General features: G+C 38.4%; 1 protein-coding gene across 1 annotated transcript in view; it reads left to right on the top strand.

Annotated features, from left to right (window-relative positions):
* The window catches only part of dhx38 (DEAH (Asp-Glu-Ala-His) box polypeptide 38), a 142,066-nt gene that overhangs the window by 38,506 nt on the left and 85,031 nt on the right, over positions 1-18,529 (top strand). Inside the window, exons 9-15 of the mRNA XM_043706699.1 lie at positions 1,592-1,753; positions 2,534-2,641; positions 5,845-5,957; positions 6,606-6,743; positions 9,782-9,968; positions 13,805-13,990; positions 14,495-14,635. Coding sequence (XP_043562634.1) covers positions 1,592-1,753; positions 2,534-2,641; positions 5,845-5,957; positions 6,606-6,743; positions 9,782-9,968; positions 13,805-13,990; positions 14,495-14,635 — 1,035 coding nt within the window. The remainder of the gene's footprint in view (positions 1-1,591; positions 1,754-2,533; positions 2,642-5,844; positions 5,958-6,605; positions 6,744-9,781; positions 9,969-13,804; positions 13,991-14,494; positions 14,636-18,529) is intronic.

Here is an 18,529-nt window from a genome sequence, read left to right as displayed (position 1 = left end):
ACCTCTTTTGATACTTCCAAATTCGAGATTATATACAGAAGAAGACTATGTTATTAGATAGTCTTTATAAATCCGATAGAGAATGTAGTGTCCTACGACCAGTGGGGGTATCTTCCGTCAGTAATATTTATCATTTATTACATGATGAAGTATCGGGAGATATGGATAATCTGCTTAAAATATGGGATCAGGATCTGGGACTAGAAATCTCCACAGAAACGTGGGATGATATCTGGGAAAATGCTAGAAGAATTACTATTTGTAACAGAACCCAGGCTATCCAGCTGAAGGTACTTCATAGGGCCCATATAGCACCGGTTCGATTGGCAAAATTTAAGGCAGGAGCATCTCCAATGTGTCCTAAATGCAAAATAGAGGTGGGCACTCTTGTACATTGCTTATGGACCTGTCATAAGATCCGTGGATATTGGACTAAAGTAGCAAGTACCCTGACAGAAATTTTAGGAACGGAAATACAAGTGGACCCCGTATCTCTCCTCTTGGGCTTTTCGAACTTTCCCTCCCTGGACATGTACGGGAAGAGACTATTTTCTATTCTTTCTTTCTGTGCAAGGAAAAATATTTTGGTGAACTGGGTGGCTGAGGGCCCTCCTGGACTTTCACATTGGCACAGATTAATTATGGAATGTATTCCCCTTGACTTCCTTACAAATATGGTGCACCGAAAGACCGAATTATTTTATAAAATATGGCAGCCCTTTTTGAATTATATAAATACAGATATCTCGGCTATCCTAACAAGGGCTTTTATTTAATAGAGACTACAAACCTGGCTGGTCCGCGGCCCCTCGGGGAAAGACCGAATTATTTTATAAAATATGGCAGCCCTTTTTGAATTATATAAATACAGATATCTCGGCTATCCTAACAAGGGCTTTTATTTAATTGAGATTACAAACCTGGCTGGTCCGGGGCCCCTTAGGAGAGGAATCCCGTACGAATACGGGTTTTATTACATCTGATGATAACACATTCCGAGCATGTAAAAGACTTAAATATACACTCTGGTTAGTTATAGGTTAGATTAGTAGGTAGTTGAGTTTTTTTTTCTTTTTCGGTATTTTTTTTTCTTTCTTCTTTTGTTAAATTTTGGCTATTGTATATTTGATTTAATTGTATATCAATGTTTATATTTGAGAGTTTTGTTTATTTTTGTAAATTTGTAAAAATGTTAAATTTCTAATAAAAATATCTATTAAAAAAAATGTGGCCTTAATGTCAAGGACTGTTATAGTCACCCTACCTCTGGAATTCAGCTCTTTTTTCCATGTTTGAACCAAAGCTGTAATGAGGTCCGGAGCTCAGTGGCCTTGGTGAGTCCAAACTGGGTGTCAGTGAGCAGGTAATACTATTGATGATACCTTCCACCACTTTGCTAATGATTGAGAGTGGACTGGTTGGGCAGTAAGTGGCTCGGTTGGATTTGTCTTGCTTTTTATGTACAGGACAGACTTGAGCAATTTTCCACAATGTCATTTGCACCTTTACCAGTTCAGCTTTGGAAAATATTCTTGGTTGTTAGTACTTTCAAGAAATAGTTGATTATGCTTGTTAAATTATTGGTTTGTAGGATAATGAGCGATGGGAAACTAATCGAATGCTAACCAGTGGTGTGGTTCAGCGTCTGGAAGTTGTTGAAGATTTTGAAGAGGACAATGCAACTCGAGTTCACTTATTGGTGCACAACTTAGTTCCACCATTCTTGGATGGACGAATTGTGTTTACAAAACAGGTAGGTTGACTTGAAACTAATTGTTTTTTGGAATGCTTTTAAATGAAATGAACAAATAGTCAAACATGTCAGACTGTGAAGTGATCATCAGTTTTGATTTTTCTTGGTTGGACCATACACTGGAAATAACACTAATATTAGATGCCATGGTGCAGTTTTAATGAGGATGCAGGGATGGAGAGGCCTGAGAGTGTACCTACAAGTTGAAAAGGCTGGTAAAAAGCAAATGAGATCTGCAGCTTTATAAACAAAAGCAAGCGAGGAGATGTGTTAAAACCTTTTATATTACTGGTTTGGCCGCAGCTGGAGTAATGCATCCAATTCTGGGCACTTCACTTTAAGAATGGTGTAGCGGAGATATGACAGAGTGGTACTGGAGAATGTGAAATTCAATATGTACAAATTGCAATGCTGGTGTTGCTCCCCTTAAAATAACATCAAAAAGGATTTTGATGGAATCAAAACTATTTCCTATGGCAAATGGTTGTTAAGTAGAAGATAAAGTTTTAAAGTGATCTGCAAAAGAACCAGAGGACAATTTCTTTAAGAACGCATGTTATCATAATTTGGAATGTAGTGCCTCCTATGTTGCTAGAAATGGATTTAATAAAAACTTGCAAAGGAATCGATAATGTACTTGAAGGGGAAACAAATGTTGACTATGGGTAAGGACAAGGGTTTGGGGCATACTGGATGACATTTTGGGCACATAAATAAGTGACTTTATTGTATAATTCTGTATATTATTCAATTTTTAATGTTTAACTTTTGTGCTGACAGCCTGAGCCAGTAATTCCTGTGAAAGATGCCACATCGGATATGGCAATAATCTCCCGAAAAGGAAGCCAACTAGTTCGCAAACACCGTGAGCAAAAAGAACGTAAGAAGGTAAATGATGGGGAAAGCAATCCTAATATTTTAAATTAATTTTTAATAAAATTCGTTCGCGTGATATGGGTTTCACTGACCGGGCCACCAATTAGCGTGCATCACTAATTGCCCTTGAGAAGGTAATGGAGAGTTGCCTTCTTGAACTGCTGCAGTCTATTTGGTGCAGTTGCACTTACAATGCTGGGAGCAAGGATTTGATGGTGAAGGAGCAGGACTATAGTTCCAATTTGAGATTTGAATGACTTTGGGGATGGGGGTGTGGGGGAAATAGAAGGATTTGGAAGTGGTGGTATTCCCTTGTGTCTGCTTCTCTGTCCTTGTGGATAGTGATTATTGGTTGCGTAAAGAATTCAACATAAGATGAGACAAAGCCTCCAAGATGTGAAATCTGAGTACAAGCCAAATATTAAGAATTAACTGATCCGTCAACTTGAATGAATAAGTTTCCACTGGTCTAAGTTTTGAAACCTTTTTTTGAAAAGTTAAAAAGAGCAAAAATCTATGAAGTGCCAACTGAAAAGCTTGTAAAATATGACCAAATCTTTTAATGGTGTACTGAAATCAATCAATGTAACAACATACATGTTTACATTGTAAATAACCTCAAATGATTATTTTATTAAATGAAAAATATCCCATAAAAAGTGTTATAAATTCTTATTGAAGAAGCACTATTTCTTTTGTAAACTGCAGTTGATTGTTCTGAGGACTCACTTTACTTATTAATTTGATTGAATAGTGATTGGTTCTGACCAGTTGCTTTTGTTGTGTTGTGTATTGTCATGTAAGAGGGATAAATATCTGTATTTGAGCTATCCAATGTCAATTTTATTTTGTTGGGGAAAAATACCTTGTTAGGAAAGGTTGAAGCTGATTGGCAATAAAATAATTGAATGCACAAAGAAATAGAAGTCTAAAATAATTTTTCTTGCCACACTGTTCATGGAATATGTTAAATATGGTACATAGAATGATGGTTTTTTAAAATTTACTCAGAGGATGTGAGCATCAAACATAAGATCCTTATGAATTCCATGTCCTTCATTGGACTTAAAAAGTTTGTGGTGAGCCATCTTCCTGAACAGGCGTAATTCATGTGGTTTAGTCAGCTCCTCAATGCTATTCGGAAAGAAGTCCAGATTTTTAACTCAGTAACCGTGAAGGAGTGACAATATAATTCTTTGTCAAGGCTGCCTGTGGCTTGGCAGGAAACTTGCAGATAGTGGTGTTTCCATGAATCTGCTGTGTTCATTCTTCCAGATGGCAGAGATTATAGCTTTGGAAGGTGGTGTTGCAGAAGCCTTGGTGAGTTGCTGCAGTGCACCTTGAATTAGCACACACTGCTGCTAATGTGTGTTGTTAATAGATTGAGTAAATGTTTAAGGAATAGAGTAAGTGTTTATGGTGATGAATTAGATACCAGTCTACCAGAGTTGCTTTGTCTTGAATAGTAGCCAGCGTTCTGAGGGTTGTTTGAGTTGCACTATTCTAGGCAAGTGGCGACTTTACCGTGTACTTTTACCTTGCAGTTTTGGATAGGCTCTGGGGAGCCGGAAGTGAGTTACAAATGCACAACTCTCAGTCTCTTGTATCCACTATATTTGTGTGGCTGGTCCAGTTAAATGTCTGGTCAGTGGTAACAGCCAGGTTACTGCTGTTGAATGTGGAGGGAATGATTAAAATCCCTCTTGTTGGAGATGGTTACTGCCTGATACTTGTGTGCCCTGATTATTAGTTACCACTTACAGCCCAAACCTGAATGTTGCCCAGGTCTTGTTAAATGTAGGCAGAGGCTACTTCAGTATTTAAGGACTGCAATCATCAGCAAACATCCCCACTTTTGACCTCTGATGGAGGGAAAATTTTTGATGAAGCAGCTGAAAATTGTTAGGCCTTCAACAAGACCGTGAGGAACACCTGCAGGGATGTCCTGGGGCTGAAATGATTAGCTTGCACCAATATTAAAAGAAGAAAGAAGCCAGGCTTTTCCAAGCATATCTGATTTACATCAATTTTGTGGAGGTTATGACTTCTGTCAAAAGAGATTAGTCACTCAGTATTTAGGCAAGAACGTGCATGGAATTATGTCATGTCTCAATAATTTATTTGAATTTTTGAGGCAGTCTCAAGTGCTTCTGAATGTTCTGTGTGGACTTCCAGAAAGCATGTGATTTGTTGAATTTGGGATGAAGAGAATGTTGTATTGTTCACTTGCGAACTAAATTATACATGTATTCAATTGAGTGAAATAAAGCACAGGATCTGCTTAACCCATTTAATGCCAAAAAAACTGAGATGAACAAAAGCTCACTTTATGTCCTTAGTACAATGGACTTTGTTTTAACTAGCATCTTATGAACCAGCACTTTTGATAAACTGGCAAAAGTTATATACCTGAAATACCAGAAGTTTACTATATTCTATTGCAATCTCCGCAATGTGTGAGTAGTCAAGTGTGAGGGAGAGGACACTCTGCTATTAAGTTTAATTTAAGGTAAAGTTGAATTTTTATTTAAGTGATTTATTATGTAAGTAAAGTGTAGCACTGATGTGTATATGTCCCGCATTACATTTCTATTATTGTGTGTTTTTACTTTGATTATGTGGACCCTCTGATCAACTGGAGTATTTGATCAATCAGCATACACCCACTCCCATAGGTGTCAGTTAATGAAGAATTTGCTGTGTTAAGCGTGATGTTGGCAAGAAGGGCAAATAATTGGGTAGCTGGCCCTGGAAGGATACTTGCTCCCTTCTCACTTAACAGATTTAACCTGCCACTAACTTGATTACTTACATTCCAGGAAGGTGGGAAACATGGCTACTTCACTGATGGGGAAACCAAGGCAACCTGACAACCAGTTTGGGTTTTGGGAGGGACTCTGACATCCTGTGATGTCAGCCTGAAGACTTAGGCCACCTGTCATTGTTGTGCAGCCTGGGCCTCCATGACACTTTCCAGCTGCCTAGGTCTACTGGCCCTTGATTGTTTGGCAATTTTGAATAGGTTGAGCATTTATTGCTGAACCTTTTGATTAGACAAGAAGCTTGGACAGCACCTAAATGCCTTTTCCTGCTGACCTTTGCCACTAATGGAGGCCCTGCAGTTCCTAGCCTCTACAGTTAGTGCGCAGAGCACTAAATCCCAGCCTATGAGTTCTTATTCACATAATTTTTAATCACTAATGTTTCTCTGATAGGCTCAGCATAAACATTGGGAACTGGCTGGGACCAAACTCGGAGACATTATGGGCATAAAACAGGTAGAAGAGAAGGATAAAGATGTAGGAGAAGATGGGAAAGTGGATTACAGGTATGTATCTTACTATTGGTTTCAAAATTGGTTAATTCTGTCTCCTTTGTCAAACAACAGTAATCACTTCTGTTTATCTAGCATTTAAAATTTATTAAAATATTTCAAACATTTGAGGTGAAAGATCACCAACTGGTCAAACAGCAAATAAAAAATGCTGATATTGTAAAGAATTAAATATTGATTGGTAAGTGTGTCAAGTAAGCACTTTAATGCTTTCATTTTACAATCTGGCTGTCTTATTAGTTGGGAACTGTGTTATGACTGCCCAGTCAACTTTCTTTTGTAACATTTTTGACGGTCAAACCAAAGAAGTAATCTGACCTCTGTTTCAATCAGGTGCCACAAGTAAAACAACAGTAATATAATAAACTCTGCTCACCACTTAACTGGTTTCTCTCTTCCTCCTTCATGCATGCAAATTAAATTTAAAAATTAACAAAAAAGGTCCATGCTGGACATTTATTGCCTCCACTAGTCTTCAGTAGATAACATCTTAAATGCTGTATGTTGTCTGTATTATAATTGGAGGAAGTGTACAGGTATAGAGTAGTACAATTGTGTTCTTGTTACAGACAAACAGTCATCTGATAACAAATGCAATATTAATCTCGCTGAAATATATTTTCTAATTTTGTTAATGTGTAGAATTGATCAGAAGTTTGCTGACCATATGAAGGACAAGAATGTGGCAAGCAGTGAATTTGCAAAGAAGAAATCTATTCTTGAACAAAGACAATACCTACCTATATTTGCTATTCGAGAGCAGTTACTCAATATAATACGGTGAGTAGTAATTTCATGGTTAAATAGCTCATTAGTACTGGTTATGGCTCGCTGAGGTACCAGTTTTTTTTGCCACGGTGAGCTATTATGAATAAAATGATTGTGAATAGGGTTGCCACCTCTGGCTGGACACATTCAGTGAGATATCATAACTAGGGAAAGACAAGGTATTGGAGGTGTTGGCAGATTTAAAAGTGGACAAATCTCCAGGTATGGATGAATTGTGTCCCAGGCTGCTATGGCAAGCAAGGGAGGAATTTGCAGGGGCACTGACCCAAAATGTTAATTCCTTTCTGGCCACAAGGGTGATGCTCGAGGACTGGAGAATAGCTAATGTGGTTCTGATATTTAAGAAGGGTTGTAGAGATAAGCCAGAGGTTACTGGTAGGGAAAATATTGGAGAAAATTGTGTAGGAGAGCATCTAAGTCCAGCTTGATTAGGGATAGTCAGCAATGGTTTCATCAGAGGGAAGCTGAAACTTTATTGCTGGAACAGCACAGCAGGTCAGGCAGCATCTAGGGAACAGAAGATTCGACGTTTCGGGCACAGAAGGCATGCCCAACAAATTTGATTGAATTTTTTGAGGAGGTGACTAGGTACGTAGCTGAGGATAGTGCAGTTGATGTAGTTTGTATGAATTTCAGCAAAACCTTTGACTAGTACCCACATAGGAGACTTATCAAGAAGACAAATGTATATGGGATACAGGGTAATGTGATAGAGTGGATTCAAAATTGGTTCAGTGTAGGAGACTGAGAGTGATGATAGAAAGCTGCATTAGAGACTGGAAGACAGTGTCAAGTGGCATACCACAAGGATCTGTGTTGGGTACCCTATTATATAAATGACATAGATGGTGGTGTGAGATTTGGGCAGGTAGATTTGTGGATTACAAAAAGATTGGTCAGATATTAACAATGAGTTTGAGTTTGAAGATACAAAACGGAATGGTCAAAACAGCAGAAAAGCGGCAGATGGAATTTAAGTGAGGTGTGAGGTGACACACTTTGGAAGGAGTAGTTTGACAAGGAAGTATTCAATGAATGGTAAGACTCTAAGGAGTTCTGTGGAACAACTGGACCTTAGAGTGTTTGTCCATAAATTCTGAAGCAGAAGTACATGTTAGGGTGGTGAAAAAGGCAAATGGAATCCCAGCCTTTATCAGTAGAGGCCATAGATTACAAAAACAGAGAAATCATGTTGGAGTTGTATAGAACTTTGATGAGACCACAGCTGGAGTATTGCTTGTAGTTCTGGTCGCGATATTACAGGAAGGATATGGTTACATTGGGAGAGTGCAGAGGAGATTTACCAGAATAGTGCATGGAATGAAAAATTTAAGTTATGAGAAAAGGTTGCAGAGGCTTGGGTTGTTTTTGTTGAAGCAGCGAAGACTGAGGGATGATCTGATTGAGGTGTACAAGATTATGAAGGGCATGGACAGAGTGGATAAGAACCAGCTGTTCCCTTTATTTGAAGGGTCAGTTACGAGAGAACACAGGTTCAAGGTGAGGGCCAAGAGATTTAGGAGGCTGTGAGAAAAACCTTTTTTACCCAGAATCTCATGACAGTCAGAATGAGTGGTAGAAGGAAATTGCTTCACATCCTTTTAAAAAGTACCTGGATGAGTACTTGGCACATTATAATATTCAAGGATGTGGACCAAATACTGTTAAACGGTATTAGGTTACATGTCAGATTTTTCTCACATATTGGTGCAGACTCAATAGATTGAAGAGTCTCTTCTGCACTCTTATGATTCTATGAACTTACCTTCAACTAACTACTGCACCTCAGACTCCTGTCAGTCATGATTCATCACTTTCTAACATTTGGAAAAACCACTTTGCCATAGATGTTGCTTGTCAATGTAATGGCACACAGAAGAATTTGCTTTGATTATTTCTAAAAGTAAAAGTTTGAAAACAAATACTCTCTGCTGGTGTCTGTAAATCTGTATATTTTGGAATAAGTGGAGTGGCGCTGAGCCAGTTCGTGCAAGGTCAGCCAACACAACCACAGGTGCCTGACCAAAACTCACTTTGGAGAAGCTTGCTGTAAAGTCAAGTTTCTCCACTATTTACAAGTCACAAGTGTGAAGGAGCACTGTCCAATTGTCTGGATGAATGTACCTCCATCACTACTCAAGCTTGATGTCATCCAGGTCAAGGAAGCATGTTATCGGCATTTACTGTCTCCACCACCAATGTTTAATAGGAGTGGTGTATACCATCTACAAGATGCATTGCAAAAATTCATCTCAATTTCTTAGACAGCGCCTTTGAAAACCACGGCCACTACCACCTAGAAGGACAAGGGCAGCATATACATCATCATTTGGAATTTTCCTTCCAAGGCACACATCATCTTGAGTTGGAAATATATTCTTTCAGTGTTGCTCGGTCAGAATCCAGAAACTCCCTCTCTAATAGCATTGTGAGTCTACCTACACCAAATGAACTGCAGCTCACAGCACCATCTCAAGGATAACTAGGGATGAATAATAAATGCTGGCTCAGCCATCAAATCCTAATGGCCACATTGCTCACATTGCAGCTGTGGTATTGACTTGTGTGTTTCTTTCACCAGACTCCTGGGCCACTGGATCTTGCCAGGTTTTCTTTATTTAAAGAATCTCAGGACATTGGCATCACTGACAAGTCTAGCATTTACTGTCCAATTCAGCTGCCCTTGAGAAGGTGCTGAATTGGTTTCTTGAACTTCTGCAGTTCATAATGTGATGGTACCAGGACAGTACTGTTGGCTAGGGAATTCTGTGATTTTGACCTAACGATGATGAATAAACTGCAATATATCTCCATGTTTGGGTGGTGTATTACTTGGGCAGGAGCTAGGAGGTGATGGTGGTATTATTTTTGTTAATGAAGTAAAAGTCATTAGATTTTTCTGTCTAGTTAGACTGTATCTTTGGCATGGCTTTAAGGACATCAAAGGAAAATATTTTGTATCTGTTGGAGTAGATGCAAAAAGATAGGCTTCACATAAATAATCCCTTTTTCTTCTTCATTCTGTACAGTGATAACAATGTAGTCATTGTTGTTGGAGAGACTGGTAGTGGAAAGACCACTCAACTAACGCAGTATCTTAGTGAAGATGGTTATTCAAACTATGGCATGATTGGATGTACTCAGCCCAGACGTGTGGCAGCTATGTCTGTGGCAAAACGCGTTAGTGAAGAGATGAATGTGAATCTTGGAGAAGAGGTAATAGTAATGATCAAGTTTTTGGTGCAATTGTAAGTTCAATTACTTACGCTCAGTAGGGGTACACAACACTAACTTTCTTTATCCATTTTTTACAGTATCTATTATGAAACGATATATTAATTGGATTCTGAATTAGGTTTAACTTTTGTTTTAAGTTGAGTTATTTTTAAAAATGGTGAACTCACAGAACCCAGGGTTTGCAATGGACAAAGCCCTGCAGTTGTTGGCCATTGATATTATTGGGTTTACGTTTATTTTAAAACCCTTTTACATTTATATATCATCAAACAATAATTTGGGAAAAGTGACTTGGGAAAGATTATAAATTTTATATATTTTATGGAAATCAGAACAATGAAGCAACATTTCCTTGTAATGCGCTCAATATATTTCCATGCACCAGTTTAAAATTTCATATCTTGAAGTCATTTCATCCATTTTGTGTTCCGGATCAGTCTTTGTACTTATTTAAGCTTCTATTACTCTATTACCTATTACCTCATTCTTTGAAAATCATTAACAGTACAGCTGGGAACTATTTTCACATTCTCAAATAATTAAAACTCATTTCTGTACAAAGCCCTTTCAGGATAGTCATGTATTTTCCACAAGAAGTGAGGCAGCAACATTAAAACGCTCAAGGATGGATTTGATGCATCTAGCTTCAAATCAGTGCAAAATATTTAAGTGATTTGTGGTTTTACACTAAAGAATAGTAAAATTTCTTCTGCAGTAAGGTTTATGTCCAGAAGTTACGTGCTATAAAAAAATGGCAAAATTATTCAGAAAGATGGTTTGTCTCCATAAATTGGACATGACATTAGCGAAACATGTTGCACAGCAGACGTGTAGATTTTGTGACTGAGTTTGATCAGATAAATCCATTTGGAAATTGGGAGGTTCCCTGCTTACTTTGTGCATAATAGCATTCCTGGGACAGGAAACCTGACAACATCTCTGAACTGGTGATAACTTCAGTTAGAGAGCACAGTTGTAGGTAGGCAGCTATGAAGCACTTTCTACACTTTTTTTTTCTTGCTTAGACTTGGATTTAGTGGGATCTTTCCATGAGCTACGAAACTGTAATAGGATTCTACAGCCGTATCACTACAGCTGGTGAGAATCCATACACTGGAGCTCCTCACCTGAGTTTACAATCTGAGGTGCACATACCTCACTTTGACTGATAGGTAATTGGATAGGAAAACCACCTCACCTAAAATACCAATGGTAAGTAACAGGCCACAATGCAGTAAATGCTCAGAAACATCCCAATCATAGCATGTCATGCATTTAATAGTACTGCATGAAGCAATGTGTTTCAAATCAGTCAACAGCTCCCACGTTGAGTATATCTGCTAAGATGTCACCGTACGTAGGTAATGTTTCATTCGTGTAGCAATAACCTTGCAGTCTAGATCATCAGAGTCAAATTCAGAACAGTGCCATCTACTGCTTGGACACTTGTTTTGCAGCATAGGGTGACGTAGTTAGTAATTATACCAGTTAGTTGTGACACCAAGATTATTTTGATGCTCTCGCAGGTTCACAGCAATGTTGACATTTGAAAATGGTGATGAGGGGAGGCAAGGATTACCACTTTTGTGCCCATCTCCTTTAACAGCAGCCATAAAAAAGCAATCAAATAGTGGACCATCATCTGCAAATAATGCCAGTGTGCGTGTTTATTTTCAGTTAATTTTTGTCTGCCCTCCTTGTCTCTTAGCTGCTTACATCCCTGCTTCCAGTAGGTCGGCATGCTTTCTGTGCTCAAAGAATGAAGTAATTCATTTATCTAGCATATGTTGTCTTTGGGAGGTCCCAAATATTTTAAAACCAGCAAGTGTTTTAAGTATCAGCTTTGTCTCAGTCATCGTGTTTTCACCTATATGTCAGAACTTATGTAAGATATGATTTAGCTGGTTAGCATGCAAAACAATACTTTTAAATGTATCTCGGTGTATGTGGCAATAGTAAATTAAATCAAATTGAACTGAATATTGCATGTTGAAGCCTCACTGCAGAGCCTTTAAATATTAATCTGGTCTGATACTTCACTGCAATACAGAGAAGTATATTGTTAACCTGAAGCATAGTTTACCTTCTCAAGCAGATGTAAAATTTCCTATCCTATTTCAGAAATACTTTGGAGTATTCTGAGGAAATGAAAGTGACAAGATGAATGGAATCTCCTATCTTTATTTCTTTGAAGTGTAGTTACTGCTGTCAGCAAATGTGATAGTCAGTTTACATCCAGCAAGGTTTGTCAAACTGCACTGAGATAAATGACAAATTTATCTAGTTTGTGGTTTTGGTTGAGGAATGAATTTGGACAGGACAGCTAGAAATCTCTGCAAAATAGTGCCGTGGAATCTTTTATTTTCACCTCTATAGGCAGAATCCCCTCAGTCTAAAAATTCCCTCCTTTCACTGGAGCCTAAATTGTGTGCTCAAGTCATCAATTGGGACATGAACTTTCTGACTCAGATGTCCGCACTACCAATTTAACCATATTGAGCCTCGTAATCTGTATTGGTGTCTGTGGGCAACAAATGAGTTTGTGTGTATAGAAGTTCAACTTGCTGACTACATGGATAAATCTGTGTAATCTCAGAATTAAGACAGAGGAGGAATTTCTTCTGAGAGTAGTAAACTTGTGGAATTCTTTACTGCAGAGAACTGTTTAGGCTGGGTCATTAAGTATATTTAAGGCTGAGATAGACTGATTTATAATCAGTCAGGGAATGGGGAAAAAGGCAGGCAAGTGAAATTGAGTATTACCAGATCAGCCGTGATCTTATTGAATGGTGGATCAGACTCAGTGGACTGAATGACCTATTTCTGCTTCTATATCTTGTAGTTTTAGAGTCAGTGGAAACCAGATAGGTTTATCATCAAATTTTGACACTTAGCTTTAAATGTTTGCTTCACTTCACAGATTATTTCCGATTCTTCAATCTCATCACTGTTTGATTTATATTTTACTTCCAAATTGGCTGATACTAAAGAACTGACCAAATGAAAATTGGATGAAAGTACACCACTTGAATGCTGTAATTTCAAACTATTTGGACATAGACTGTATTCTTGATGAATAAAGTAACCTCAAATAACTGTTCACACAGAGGGATGAGTAGATACTAACAGGGATTAAATGGCGGAGTGGACTCGATGGGCCGAATGGCTTTACTTCCACTCCTATGTCTTATGGTCTTATGGATTATCCAAATCATTGAATTATGTATTAACTTTTTAAAGTTAAAACTGCAAATAAATGCAAATTTTATCTAGTTGAAAGAAGAGCAAGATTATTCTTAACTGAAAGATTTGTAATACATCAAATTACTGTTATTTGGCTAGAAGGGCTTTTCTGTTTGGATGAGTTGAGATAATGTCAATTGTTAAAAATCCTAAGACTATATGTATGTGCTGTATTTTAGTTCATTGTCAGTACTATTAATTGCTCAGTATCTTTATCTGTAAAATGTTTTGCCTGGTGGTATTTTGGGGGTTCATGTAGCAGTGGGTTTAAATTCTGAAATTGTTGGAGTTATCCCTTATCTCATGTTTTCTGCTGTTCCTTTTTTTTTTGTTGAAGAAAGATAATGAATAGTATAAACAATTCTACACTTTTATATCTTTGTTCAATGCAAGTTTCCTTACCATGAATTTTATCAAGGGAGATTGAGTCAATTTAGACAAATTTAAAATGTCCTGAACTTGTAAAATGCCTTCAGTTTAACTAATGAGAACCTTGCGAAATGTTTCTTTTGAGGTTTCATATTGTCAATTGTTATTATAAAAATGCAAATTTCATGTTCTTTCTTTTCTAGGTTGGTTATGCTATTCGCTTTGAAGATTGTACTTCTGAACAAACTGTCATTAAATACATGACAGATGGTATTCTACTGCGGGAATCCCTTAGAGAAGCAGACTTGGACCATTATAGTGCTGTCATTATGGATGAAGCCCATGAACGATCACTAAACACCGATGTACTGTTTGGCTTACTTCGAGAGGTGTGTATGCAGCCAAGACATTAAAGCTGCAATTTTAAGGAAAAAACCCTCAAGATATTTTGCACAGTTTTGTTCAAGAATTTTCGTATCTTACATCAATTTTTCCACCCCAGCAGCATATTTATATGAAATGTAATTTCCATTCCAACATGGCACAGAAGTTTTTCCAGAATGGCAACCTGGGGTACAAAAATGATGTGAGGTGGCCAAACGTGTATTTCTTTCACTATCTTTTCATAGGATTATTTCTGCTCAGACTTAGAAATTATTGTGAGGTGAATCTGTGCAACATATATCCTGCCAGCCACTTGTGCAGTATTTTACAAAGGTATAATTAGGTGCATAGGTATCTGCATAACCAGATGTTTTGGTTTAATCATTATGAAACAACTTCGTCATTTTCCACTTTTCCAGTGAAACTAACTAAATACTTTGCTAATAATACACAAGATGAATTGTAATTAAGTTTTATATTTGTTCAACTGGCATTCAATTTTTTTCTAGGTTGTAGCTCGTCGTGCCGACCTAAAGCTAATTGTTACTTCGGCAACCATGGATGCAGGCAAGTTTGCAGCATTTTTTGGGAATGTTCCTGTTTTTCATATTCCAGGCCGGACATTTCCTGTGGATATTTTCTTCAGTAAGGTATGATACCACTTGGAAATTTTTATTTAAGATACTTTTTTCATTTGATTCTTTTCAGCTATACAGACCTCCTAAGCTACAGTGTTCACATATTTTCAGGCTCTGTAATCCACGATATTTAGATTGCAACACATCAATAGCACACATAGAGTCAATTGAAAGTCATTGTTGTGACTCTCGCTGTGAAGTTCTGCAGAATCCACAGAAGATGAGTTGAAGTCAGTAATTTCAGGTTGAACATACATGGCTAGAGCAAAATGATGCCTTGCAATACCCTGTGACCCAACCAATGTTTACTTTAGCTTTCCATGGCACCAGGCCTCCAGCAGGATGTTAATAACATCTCCAATATTATATGTTGGGATTCCTGGGAATAATGAAGTGAAGCATATGACATGATCTATAAGCAGGAACTTGGATGTAACTAGGAACATAAAATAAAATATTAAAAAAAACAAACAGGAGCAAGTCATTTGGCTGCTTAGGCCTGTTCTGTCATTCAATAATCTCCTATTTAGTCAGATTTTGTTCTTAACTTAGTTTTCCTACCTTCCATCTACCTTTTATTCACTCAGATTAAAAATCTGTGTAACTAGAACTTGAAGTATGTTCAAAATCTACATGCCCTCTAATTTCTTCAGCCATTATGCAGACCTCCAAGGTGTGTGCATGGCAGCGGCCAGAAAAATTGAAAGTGAATGCATGGGAACAGTGTTGATCGGTGTGTGCAGGCAGTTGGCCATGCAGTCCTACAGGTTGGACTGAATATTGATCAAGATCTACTTTCCATTGCTGTTTGTGATAGGGAATTCCAAAGTTTAAAAACCCTCTGTTACAAGAAACATTTTACCTTTAATTGTAATACCCACGTTGATTACAATTATAGATTCAGATGAGAGAGCCAATTTAAAGATTTCTAGTCCTGATTAGTTAAAATACCCATTCCAGAGAAGAGTGTGTTTTCACGGGTTTCCAAGAAATTATTGTCTGTCAAAATAAGTACAAATAAAATGGTACTTAAAAGCTGTTTTTTCTTCAATAATCCACTTGGGGACACAAGGTTGATGGGTGCAGCCTTCTTGTTCTATCCTGTTAATTGAAGTTCTCCTTCTCACTTACTTCTTTGGTGTGCTGAACCTTTAAAAATCACTCTTGTCATCCACTATCCCCTGTGCATAATCAGAGTCATCTTGATAATTGATTTGCCATTGCATGAACAGCCCATGATCAGAGGCAGGTTCCTTAAACATTACACACTCAATTCCAAATATGTTTCTTTAAAAGTAATTGTCATCTTAGTGACATCACTTCCAACAGTCTTCTGATTTGTTCTTTGATATGCCATTCACTATAAGATCACCCATTTTGTCACTGCAAATTTATATGAACCTGCCAACCTTTTACATACTAACTTATAATGTGGCATCAATAAACAATTTGTGCCTGAGTATGTATTGATAACTCCCAGTCATTTAATGTACTTGTAAATGTCCAACTGATGCATCTGAATGTTCTGATATATCACAAAGTTAATCAATATTTTTAATTGAAAGAACAATTTGTTAATGCAAGACTTTGTTGTGAAACTTGAAAGGGTTCAGAAAAGATTTACAAGGATATTGCCAAGGTTGGAGGGTTTGAGCTACAGGGAGAGGCTGAATAGGCTGGGGCAGTTTTTCTGGAGCGTCGGAGGCTGAGGGGTGACCTTATAGAAGTTTATAAAATCACAAGGAGCATGAATAGGGTAAATAGAGCTGGGGGAGTCCCGAACTAGAGGGCATAGGTTTAGGGTGAGAGGGGAAAGATTTAAAAGGGGCAACTTTTTCACATGGGGTGGTGCGTGTATGGAATGAGCTGCCAAAGGAAGTGGTGGAGGCTGGTATAATTACAACATTTAAAAGGCATCTGGATGGGTATACGAATAGAGAAGTTGAGAGGGACATGGACCAAATCCTGGTAATGGGACTAGATTAATTTAGAGTATCTGGTCGACATGGATGAGGTGGACCGAAGTGTGTCTTTCCGTGCTGTACGATGACTCTGGTGCATAAAACAAGTTAACAAAAAAAACGATTACAATCTACTCCAGCAAAAACCATCAACACAGAGTTTATAAAAGTACATGGAAATAAATTTTAAAGTATAAATATTAAATCTGAGGTAAGAGAATACACATAGAAGACACAGTATGATACTTTTCAGATGAATTGATTGAATGTCTGAATAAATATAAAACTCGCTACAAAACCTCCAATGTTTTTCAAAATATATGCAACTATATTCTGTTACATTGTTACAAGTCTAAACTATTTTAAAACATTGCTGTGTTCTCAAATGAGAAGCTTTTTGTTACATCAGGAAGGGTTTTCACATTTGACAGTCTTACATTAGCTTGAGCCATGAAGACCCCCATAAAATCAGTGCCTTCATACCCTCATTATACTGACCATTTTGACCATGTCATACTGTGTTGGGCTGTACTTAAATTGTTTAGATCCCATTCTTCAGTTGCATGAATTTTCTCATGTGACAAACACTTGTCCAACCTTAATAATCCATCTGAGTATAGCCCACATGTATTCTATTCATTTATTCCTTAAAAAAAATTTGTTTTGTCTTTATCCTATCTGATTTGGATCCAGTTCTGAAGAAGGGTCACTGGATTCAAAACGTTAACTCTGATTGTTCTCCACAGATGCTGCCAGACCTTAGAGTCTTAGAATCACCTAGCGTGGAAACAGACCTTTTGGTCCAACCAGTACATGCCAACCATAATCCCTAACTGAACTAGTCCCACCTGCCTGTGCTTGGTCCATATCCCTCCAAACATTTCTCATACAAGTACTTATCCAAATGTCTTACTTTTTGAGCAATTTCTGTCTTTTGTTTTTGTTTCTGATTTCCAGGATCGACAGTTCTTTCAGTTTTCTGATTTGGATCTAACCTTATTTAAGTCAAAAGCTAGAGTTCAATTAACTTTCCATCTTTGCACATTGACACTATAAAGGAATAGAAAATGAGGTCTGCAGATGCTGGAGATCAGAGATGGAAATGTGTTGCTGGAGAAGCGCAGCAGGTCAGGCAGCATCTAGGGAACAGGAGAATCGACGTTTCGGGCATTAGCCCTTCTTCAGGAATGAGGAAAGTTTGTCCAGCAGGCTAAGATAAAAGGTAGGGAGGAGGGACTTGGGGGAGGGGCGTCGGAAATGTGATAGGTGGAAAAAGGTCAAGGTGAGGGTGATAGGACAGATTGGGGTGGGGGCGGAGAGGTCGGGAAGAAGATTGCAGGTTAGGGAGGCGGTGCTGAATTTGATAGATTTGACTGAGACAGGCTGGGGGGAGGGGAAATGAGGAAACTGGTGAAATCCGAGTTCATCCCTTGGTGTTGGAGGGTTCCTAGCCGGAAGATGAGGCGTTCCACCTCCAACCGTCATTTCGCTGTGGTCTGACGATGGAGGAATCCAAAGACCTGCATATCCTTGGTGGAGTGGGAGGGGGAATTGAAATGTTGAGCTACAGGGTGGTTGGGTTGGTTGGTCCGGGTGTCCCAGAGGTGTCCCCTGAAACGCTCCGCAAGTAGGCGGCCCGTATCCCCAATATAGAGGAGGCCACATCGGGTACAGAGGATGCAATAGATGATATGTGTGGAGGTACAGGTGAATCTGAGGCGGATATGGAAGTTTCCTTTGGGGCCTTGGAGGGAGGTGAGGGCGCAAGTCTTGCACCTCCTGCGGTTGCAGGGGAAGGTGCCGGGAGTGGAGGTTGGGTTGGTGGGGGGTGTGAATCTGACGAGGGAGTCACGGAGGGAGTGGTATTTACGGAATGCCGATAGGGGAGGGGAGGGAAATATATCCTGGGTGGTGGGGTCCGTTTGGAGGTGGCGGAAATGATGGC

This window comes from Chiloscyllium plagiosum, chromosome 17, assembly GCF_004010195.1.
Source record: "Chiloscyllium plagiosum isolate BGI_BamShark_2017 chromosome 17, ASM401019v2, whole genome shotgun sequence".
Classification (NCBI taxonomy): domain Eukaryota; kingdom Metazoa; phylum Chordata; class Chondrichthyes; order Orectolobiformes; family Hemiscylliidae; genus Chiloscyllium; species Chiloscyllium plagiosum.
Note: the sequence above shows the minus strand (reverse complement) of the source record. Positions and strands in the feature narration are given on the sequence as shown.